Here is a 9,712-nt window from a genome sequence, read left to right as displayed (position 1 = left end):
AGAGAACAGAGAGAGAGAAGGAATGAGAGGGAGGGGGGGCGGGAGGGAGGGAGGGAGGGAATGGAGGGCGGGAAGGGAGGGAGGGCGGGAAGGAATAGAGGGAGGGAGGAAGGGAGGAAGGAAGGGAGGGAGGGAAGGAAAGAATGGAGGGAGGGAGGAAGGGAGGGAGGGAGGAAGGGAGGGAGGGAGGGAGGAAGGGTGAGAGGGAGGGAGGGAGGAAGGGAGGGAGGGAGGAAGGAAGGAAGGGAGAGAGGGAGGGAGGAAGGAAGGGAGGGAGGGAGGAAGGAAGGAAGGGAGAGAGGGAGGAAGGAAGGAAGGGAGGAAGGGAGGGAGGAAGGAAGGAAGGGAGGGAGGGAGGGAGGGTGAGATCCCGTCTCTAGCAGCAGCTAGTATGGAGCTGGAGGATGCGTTGGGTATACAATCTGGAATGTGCGATACAAACCCAAGAATGGCGGGGGGGGGGGGGATGAAGTGGAGGGGACCCCGGGCCTCATGCCCGTGAGGGGTACACCGTCCTGGGTGGGGGAGGCCCCGACGCCCTAGGCCCGCGGGCTCCCGCTCACCCCGCTGCGCCCCGAGGGCTCCGGAGTGGCCCGTGGGCGGGAGGAGGGCTGGAGGAGTTTCTGAGGTTCCCCCCCCCCCCCCGTAGCCGGGACATTCACGGAGCGGAGAGATGGGCGCGGGCTCCCGGCGGGGCCAGCTTGCCGCCCGAGGCCGGGGTGAGGGCGTGGCCTGGGGAGGAGGGCGTGGCCCCTGGGGTGAGGGCGTGGCCCCTGGGGTGAGGGCGTGGCCCCTGGGAGAGGGCGTGGCCCTGGGGAGAGGGCGTGGCCCCTGGGGTGAGGGCGTGGCCCCTGGGGTGAGGGCGTGGCCCCTGGGGAGAGGGCGTGGCCCTGGGGAGAGGGCGTGGCCCCTGGGGTGAGGGGCGTGGCCCCTGGGGTGAGGGCGTGGCCCCTGGGGAGAGGGGCGTGGCCCCTGGGGAGAGGGCGTGGCCCAGGGGGAGAGGGATGAGACTCCTGACTTAGTCCAGGTTGACCACTGCTGGTGTGAGGCTCACTCACCCCCCCACCTCTCTCTGGGGGGAGGGCCGGGCTCCCTCCCCCACCTCTCTCTGGAGGGAGGGCCGGGCTCCCTCCCCCACCTCTCTGGAGGGAGGGCCGGCACCCGTCACCATGTAATGGATGGCCAGGAGCCAGGCCGGAGAGGAAGCTTGCAGCCAGACAGCCGAGGCCAGAACTCAGAGCTCCCGACCCTCTCCCTAGCTCCTCATTCCAGGACGGGGCGGGGGAGGGCAGGGGGGCAGAGGGGGAGGAGCAGGGGGGAGGGCAGGGGAGGAGGGAGAGGACGGGTGGGGGGACCGGCCGCCAAGCAAGCCCAAGCTGCTGAGAGGGAGGGGGAGGGGGGTCGGCAGACTCGCGGGTGTGGGTGGCCAGGGCCCCCCGCCCCCCCGTCGGCCGCGGGGCCCTCCTCCGGCCAGCGGCCCGCGCGCACCCTGCGGGGCGGGCGGGGTGGGTTGTTACCTGTCTCCCCACTTCACTGTTGTGTAGACGCATCAGTTTATTGGCTTGGGATCCTGTTTTTTTCACCTTCATAGGAGCATCGGAAAACTTGGCCCCCATGAGGAGCCCGTAGCTGAGGTTGTCCGCGCATCCTCCCCAGCGGTTCCCGGGCCCGGGGGGCTCACCTGGGACGGGCCCGCAGGAGCAGCCGGGCAGGTCGCCGGCGGTGCAGGCCCGGGCGATGGCGTGGCTGATGGCGGCGGCGGCCAGCGCGTACACGAAGGCAGACTCCCGCGTCCCTGGGGGCGGAGGCGCGGGTCAGCGGGGAGATCCGCCTCGCCTCGGGCGCCCCGTCTCCCTGCTCCTTACGGAAGCCCAGGCCCGGGCCGGTGTGTGGAGAGCCTGCTGGGGGGTTGAGCGGTAGCCCCCCAAAAGCCAGACTGGAGTCCTGGAGCCCGGGGCCTGCCAGCGGGGCCGTCGTTAGAGAGCTGCCCGTGGCCCGTCTGCCGCCCTCACTGAGACGGGAGTGGAGGGGGAGCGCCCTGGGCCGGCGGCCGGGAAGAGGGGGGACAGCCGAGCCCTGGGGGCCATGGGACCAGGTGTGCACGGGCCCTGCGACGTAGCTGCGGGTTCCGGGCTGGCCTCAAGCTCACGATCCTCCTGCCTTAGCCTCCAGAACGCTAGCGTGAGAGGGGTGCGCTACGTCACGGGCTGGCCCAGGACTAGGCGCTCTTGGGGTTTGGAGCCAGCCAGTGCGGCGGTGACATCAGCCCTAGGAAGCAAGTGGGGGAGCAGTGCGTCCCGGCTGGGCCCTCTTAACCGTCGGCTGCCCCCCGTCCCGGAGCCCGGGTTCCCTTAGCCGCGGGGCTCGGGGACAGCGCGCAGCCTGCGGACTCTGTTCCGAGCACTCTGGAAGGAAGGAGAGGAGCTCTTACCACGCGGAGGAGAGGCGAGCCCCCCCGGGGGCGCTTCTGCGGATGCGAACGCCTCCCTGTGGGCCCCCCGGCCCCCCGCTGCTCTGCCCCTAGCCACTTGTGCCTCGCAGCCCGCGTGAGGGGCTCCACCGCAGCCCGGCGTGCGACGCCCTCCGGGGGCCTCGGAGCACGCCGCTCGACGTGCACTCGCCCCCTCACTCACGCCGGGTTCGCGGCCCGGCCTCGCCTAGTCCATCGGCACAACCCGCCCCCCGGTTCACTCGCCCGCCGCCCGTGAACCCACCCGCCTGCCCAGACACACGCGCGAGTTACACCGGGTCCCCTCGGCCCCCCGTCCCGGCCCGGCGCCCCCCCCGCAGCCCCTACCTCTCTCCAGGTCGAGCAGGTAGTTGGGGGCGAGCTCGATGGAGGAGCAGTTCCAGCGCATGTCGGCGAAGGCCCTGCGGCAGGCCTTCATGGCCTCCCGGGCGGCCAGCACCAGCGTGCCCATGAGCTCCAGGTTGCTGCGGCACAGCTGCACCTGCGCGGACACCAGGCCCTCCAGCTGCTTGCAGTGCTGCGTCTGGTTCAGCGCCAAGGCGGCGGGGGTCTTGGACAGTGCCCTGCGTGCCCCAAAACAACCAGCGAGAGACAGTCAGGGGGCGAGGGGGAGGAGGCCTCCACGGCCCCCCCGGGCCCAGCCGGCCCTTCAGTGCGCTTCTGTAATATTGTCGTTGTTATGGGATGGGACCAGAGCTTGAACTCAGGGCCTGGGCGCTGTCCCTGAGCTCTCTGGCTCAAGGCTGGCGCTCTAACCCGTGAGCCACAGCGCCACCTCCGGCTTTTCGGAGGTTAATTGGAGATAACGTCTCAGGGGCTTTTCTCCCTGGGCCAGGCCAGCCTTCTGAGTGGCTTGGATTTCAGGCCACCAGCACCTGGCTCATTATTACTATTATTATCACGGATACTGTCATTAGTCTCCTTAAGTAGTCGCGCAAAGGGGTTTCCGTTCAACACGTCAGCTTGTAGGACAATGCATCTCCACCAGTTTCAAATGACTTTGGGACAGTTCTTAGAAGAAGCCAGGAAGCCAGGAGGCAAAGGAGCTTCCCCTCCCCTCTCTGTGACCTTGGGCACACCACTGTCCTCGAGCGGACCTCAAGTCCTAACCGTAGGTATGCATGATCCTAACCCCCACCCTGCGTAGGTGATAACCGTTCCGCTAACGCCGAACACGCCCGCCGTCCACCACACGTGCCGACGCGGTTAACCTAGCCCCCTACAGCTGTGAGTTATTACTCCCGATTCCACGCGCAACCCAGCCCGGGGCAGCTCTGTGCTGGAAACCAGGCGAACTGCTAGAGCGTAATCAACCTAATGACACCTACTATTAACCGAGTCCTCGCCATATGCGCAGCAGAAGTTAGGAATGTCGTCTCATTGTTGTTCTAATTACCAAACCCACAGAAAGGATTACCACCAAAGGTTAATGGACACTCGATTCTGTGATGATCTAATCCATATCTAACCATTCTCTGGCTGTGGGGCTTCAGGGACATCACTGATTGTCCCTAGGCTTCAGTGTCTATACCTACAAACTCAGGATGGGTTGAAATAAGATAGGGACTTTCCTACCAACCTGCCTCCTGGATCCAAAAGATCTACTCACAGCAGTCACTCTCCTGAGATAAGGAATGTGACACAGATCGTTTTCCTCCAGGAGCTACGAGTCCAGTTAGCTAGCAGGGAAGGCTCAGTTGTTCCCCCTTCTGGGTGGGTCCAAAGATGGGAACAAGGTCTGAGCACTAGCTGTGTGACCTAGTCTCTGAGTCTCACAATCCTCCTTTGTTTCGATGGCCATTCCTACCTAAGACACAGTACGGAAAGACAAGACTTCAATGAGATAATGGATCCCAAGTGTTTGGAATACTCAGACTTGGGGCCAATTAAATCTTGGCCTGAGGTCAATGAGTAGACCTAGGTTCCGGCACAAGCCCTGCGCTTTGTGTACTGTACGGCGGTAGGCAAACTGATGCTCTTCTCTGAGAATCAAATAGAAGATGCAGGCCAGGGCTGAATGAGATGATACATACGCTGAAGACACAGTCGGTCTGGTCGCTGTGTTTGTCTTTGTCGACGGGTGGTGGTCATGGGGCTCGAAGGCGGGGCCTGGGCGCTGGCCCTGAGCTTTGGTGCTCAAAGCTATGGCACTACCACTTGAGCCACAGCGCCACTTCTGGCGTCTTGGTGGTTCACTGGAGGTAAGAGTCTCACAGATTCCCTGCCTGGGCTGGCTTGGAGCCGGGATCCTCAGGTCTCGGCCTCCCGGGTCGCTGGGATGACAGGCGTCCCTCCTCGCGAAACCGCAGTTCACTTACTGCGGCTTCAATGTGTCATCGGTAAACACGTGAGAATACAGTCACGCGTGTGACCCGCTGGACGGTTTCGCTCCTCCTGCTCCTCCCTGCATGACCTCCTGCCCACAACACACGACCAACCCCCTGGACACACAAAGCTCACGTGGACCCGGGAAGCAGACGGAGGGCAAGCGGCCGGGCCGGCGTCCCGAGCGGCCTCCCCCTGCAGCCTGGCCGAGCCCTCCCCGGGTCACGGGTGAGGACGGCTGGGCGCGGCCCGGCTCCAGCGCCACCAGCGACCACAGGAGGGCTCGCCCAGCTGCTAGGCCCGAGTGGAACCGTCTGGGGCTCCAGGCTCACCTTCTGGGGAGTCTGTGGGCATTCCCACAGCCCGGTGGGTGGGCGCCGACCACACCCACGGGCTCCCGGGCTCGGGGGCCCCCGGTACCCGGCCCCCGCTCCCTCCCCGTGTGGCGAGGTGGCCCGGGGCGTCCTGCCCGAGCCCCGCCCAGCAAGGACAGCAGGCCCAGCCCTCCGCGGGGCACGGCGCTGGCCCCTCCGGGGGGGGGGGGGGGCGGCCTGTCCTGCGCGCCCCCCTGCCCTGAGCTGTCCACACAGCCTGTCCTGAGCCCGCTCTGCCCGTCACGCGGGCCCGTTTCCTCCATTTAAAATGGGGGGTCACAGCAGATCAAACGTCTGGCGCACAGTAGGTGCCCAGTGGGCACTCAAACGGCTCACCACCTTCCAGGCTCTCCCCCGGGCCCCCCTCCACGCAGAGGCAGGGCGATGGAGCCCAGCCTTTCCCGGGGCGCTGGCGGGCAATGCCCCTCTGGCAAGCCGGGGCGGCTGGGCTCTGTGCCTCCGCCTGGCTGAAGGGAAACGGCGAGCCCCTCCATCCCGGCTTCCCTCTCTCCAGCCCGCCAGACGCGGGGTGCCAGGAGCGTGCTCCCCGAGGGCCAAGGACCTGCGGGCCCCCTCTGGGGCTCGGGGGGGGGGGCTGGATGAGGGCAGAGGCCCGGGCGAGGCCCCGGGACGGGGTGCCGGCGGTGGCCGGCGCGAGCGCAGGCGGGGGAGGGGGGGGGCCCTCCCTGCGGTCATCGGGTGATTCGCGGTAATGACCGCGTCTCACTAAATCCCCCTTGGGGAGGTAATCAAGGCTGACGGCGGGAGGCGGGGGAGTCACCCGCCTGGACATCTCTCCCGGCCTGCCTGCGCCAGCACACCCCTAATTGGAAACATTTTGGTTTATCTAGGGGAGGGGGCGGGGAGAGGGTGGAGGAAAGGACAAGAGGGGACAGAGAGTTCACAGGGGAGGCCTGTGCGGGGGTGGGGGGTGGGGGGGCTCGGCGGCCCTCACTCAGGAGTCCAGGGTCTCAGGTTCAAGTTCTGGCTCAGCCACTCACCCACCGTGTGACCTGGGCAAGTCTAGTCTCAGCTTCCCGGTCCACGGCATTGGACGCCCGCGGCCAGGACATCTTTTGCCAATGCAGATGGGCCAACGGCTCCACGTGCCACCTGTCCCCGAGGCTCCGTCCTGCCTCTCCTCCGCTCCGCCGGGCCACGTCCACGCCCAAGGCCTCACGCGGGCCCCGGGCCCCTTCCTGCTCTCCCCGGGCAGCCTCTCGCGAAGCGGAGGGCGCCCAGCCCAGACACCCTCTCGGGCCTGCCCTCCTCGGCATCCCTCTCCCCCGGGAATGTGACGCGGCCCAGGCCAAAGACTTCGTGGTCCCCAAGGGGCTTGGAGCCACGACAGTTCTTCAACCCGGCCACTGACAGTGCTGAGCCAGACCAGCCCGTTCACTCAGGCCGGCCCCCTGGCGGGGCGTGCCAGGCTTCGGAAGCACACCCCGGGCAGACCCCGGGCCCGCCAGGCTTCGGAAGCCACACCCCGCGTCCGCCGCGGGGCGCTGGGGGTCAGCCGGCCGGCTGCTATGGAGTAGATCCGGGATGAGCCACTGTGCGCTGCTCAGGAGCCGGGGTCTCGTTTGGCCCTCACGCGCTGCCCTCTCCGGGCTTCCAGCTGCCCCCCGGGGGGGGGGGGGCTGAGTGACACCCGCCAGCACAAGCCAGGACTGCTCAGGGAGCCCTAAATCTAGGAATCGGGGCTCCTCACGCCCGCCCCTCTTCACTCACGTGTCAGGCTGGGGAGGGGCTGGAACCAGACCAAGAAAGGGAAGCCCGGAGGCACGGGGCCTGCGTGCGCCCCGATTCCACTAGGGGTTTGTCCCAGAACCTCAGGGCCACCAGAGGACCAAGCAGGCTCCTTCCCGGCACTGAGAGGCGAGGAAACTGCGGCACACGCAGGGTCTAAAGCCCGTAGATGGGTTCTGCGGAGACCGGCAGCCCCCGCCGGCGCCCTGCGTGGCCAGGACGCGGCACACCCCCTTCCGTGACGCCTGCCACCCACACGCAGGCCGGCTCCGGGTGCGTGAGCGGGCGACGGCCGCCGAGGGGGGGCAAGGCTCGCCCTGCCGCCCACGGACCCGGCCTCAGAACCCCCGCACCAGCTGAGGGGCGGGCCGCGGGCCGGGCTCAGGGCCGCCTCGTGGCTCGGGACCTGGACCGGACTCCGGGAACGCGCACCCCGACCGGCCGCAGCCGCCTTCTCGCGCCTCGGGGCTTCCAGGCAGACCCCGCCCGCCCGCCCGCCCGCGCGGAGCCGCGAGCTCCCCGCTGGCACCCCCGCTGGCGTGGGGGCGGCCCAGGACCGGCCCCCCTCGCTGGCTTCGGCGGGAAGGTACCAAAGGGCCCCCAGTGTCGGCCCGGCCCTCTCCCCGCCCCCTCTCGCCCCGTCTGCCCCAGGCGGACACCAGATGGGGCACCGTCCCTGTCACCTCCAGGCCACTGAGCCCAGGCACCCTGGTCCTCAGGTCTGCTGATCCCCTAGGATCAGTCCTCCCCCCGCCCCCCCAGGGCCACGGCACAACTCACCCTGCAGCTTCCTGCCACCGACAAGCCACAACCAGACAGCCCACACGAGCCTCCCCTCCCCCCTCACAGCCTTAGCGTTAAGACACCCGCCTGGGTGTGTGTGCGTGCGTGTGTGACAGAGAGAGAGCGACAGAGACAGAGAAACAAAAGACAGAGACCGAGAGAGAACAGTAGAACCTATGGCCCAGACCAGGGGATTTAGACAGGCCACATACATAGACCACAGATCAGGTTGGGGCTGAGCCCCATGGGTCTCAGAGCCTCAGTTTCCCCTCTGCAGAGCCGGGAAGAGTGGGGCCTTCCCCAGCCCGGGCCTGGGCCTCTGGGAGGCTCTCCTCTCTGAGTCGTACTTCCTGGCCTCCCCCCAGCCCTGGACAGAGCCCTGCTGGATGGAGGCTCCAGTGCGGGTTCCCGGTAGAAAGGGGGGGGTTCCTCCAAGGTCACAGGGACACCTTGGAGGTGCGTTGGGGTGGAGCCCTCTGGCCCAGGTGCCCCCTTTCCAACAAGCATCCCAGGAACATGGGGTCCCTTTAGGAGTCATCCGCTAAGCCTCGGAGGGGCTGGCCCGACCTCAGGACTTAGCTGGTGCCCAAGGCTGGGCTGGCCAGCCTTCTAACTAACCCACAGCCCTCCACACGCATCTCCAGCCCCCTTCATCTTTGTATTTTCCCCAGTCCTGGGCTGGGACGCAGGGCCTGGGCTTTATCCCCCAACCTCTCTGCTAGCGCTCTACCACTTGAGCCACAGCGTCACTTCTGGCCTTTTCTGTGTCTGCGGTGCTGAGGATTTGAGCCCGGGGCTTCAGGCATGCTAGGCGAGCGCTCTGCCACTAGGCCACCTTCCCAGCTCCCCGCCCCCCTTCATCTTTCTCGGCTGTTTGTTTGCAGGCTCCCCGCCCCAGCTCCAGACCTGCTCCTGTCCTGGACTCCCCACCCTGGGCCCTTGCTGGGGAGCTCCCGGCCCCCCACCTGCTGAAAGCCCCCAGCTCTGCAACAGTCAAGCCCTGGACCATCGTCCCAATGCGCCGCAGTGGTGTGACCCCTTGGAAAGTCCGCCGGGGGCCTTAGCACCAAGGCCCTGCGCGACACGGGTGACGTTATTTACGGCCTGGGCTTATCGCTCCCCGCCCAGGGGTGGCTTCTCAGGAACAGGCTGGATTTCCCCGCTCTGTCCTGCACCTCCACATCAGCCAGCAGAGCAGACCCTGCTGCTGGGGGGGGGGGCAGGGACTCCCCCCTCGCACCCCCTCCAGCGATCGTTTAAGCTCGCCGGACCCCAGCGCACTGGCACAGCCCCAACAGTTCAGGACGCTCCAGATCGAGGCCGCCAGGGCGCGTCACCTCCTCTGACTGATGGAGGACCACAGGGCTCCCGGAGGGGGAGCGAGGCGTCCCGAGGTGGCCAGGTGGAGGGGGGTAGGGCGGCTTTGGCAGAGCTCCAGCTCCTGGGCTGCCCGGGCCGGGGGCAGAACTCGGGATCATTTCCCCCGGCCCTGCGGGGCTTCCGCGTGCCTGTAATCTTTGTCAACCCTGGCTGTCCAGCGCGGGGCAATTCCCTCGCTCCTTTACAGGCCTGAGGGGGGGGGGGGGTTTGGCAAGGACAACGTTTCTCAGCGGGGGGGGGGGGGATGAAGCTTGAAAAGGAAGACTTGCCCAAGACCCCTCGGCCCCCAGCCGGTTTGCCCCCCCCCCCCCCGTGTCCGCCCGGGGCCCATCGGAGGAGAAGTGGGGCCCGTCGTCCCCCCCGTTCTACTTACAGCCACTTGATGCCATAGGACACCCCGGTGTGGAGCGCCAGGGCGAAGAGCAGCGCCTCGCACACCTGCGGCCGCGTCCTCATCCTGGGCGCCGCGCCGGAGCCCCGCGCCCCACAGCCGCCGCCGCCGGTGCCGCCGCCGGTCCCGCGCACGCCGCCTGCAGCCGGGAGAGCGAGGGGCGGGTTCAGGCCGCGCCCGGGCGGGGAGGCGTCTCGTTCGGGTTACAAAGTCGTTGGCGTCCCCTCCCGCCCGGCCCGT

General features: G+C 67.4%; 1 protein-coding gene across 1 annotated transcript; it reads right to left on the bottom strand.

Moving 5' to 3' along the window:
- Positions 1–658: 658 nt before the first annotated feature.
- LOC125345094 (protein Wnt-11-like) lies at positions 659–9,562 on the bottom strand. The gene is made up of 4 exons (XM_048337337.1): positions 9,455–9,562; positions 2,798–3,033; positions 1,518–1,795; positions 659–871 (listed from the first exon to the last, which is right to left on the bottom strand). Exons 1-4 carry the CDS (start codon positions 9,535–9,537, stop codon positions 659–661), a joined length of 810 nt encoding a protein of 269 aa, XP_048193294.1. The 5' UTR covers positions 9,538–9,562.
- Between the last annotated feature and the right edge of the window lie 150 nt (positions 9,563–9,712).

Source organism: Perognathus longimembris, unplaced genomic scaffold, assembly GCF_023159225.1.
Source record: "Perognathus longimembris pacificus isolate PPM17 unplaced genomic scaffold, ASM2315922v1 HiC_scaffold_5293, whole genome shotgun sequence".
Taxonomy (NCBI): domain Eukaryota; kingdom Metazoa; phylum Chordata; class Mammalia; order Rodentia; family Heteromyidae; genus Perognathus; species Perognathus longimembris.
Note: the sequence above shows the minus strand (reverse complement) of the source record. Positions and strands in the feature narration are given on the sequence as shown.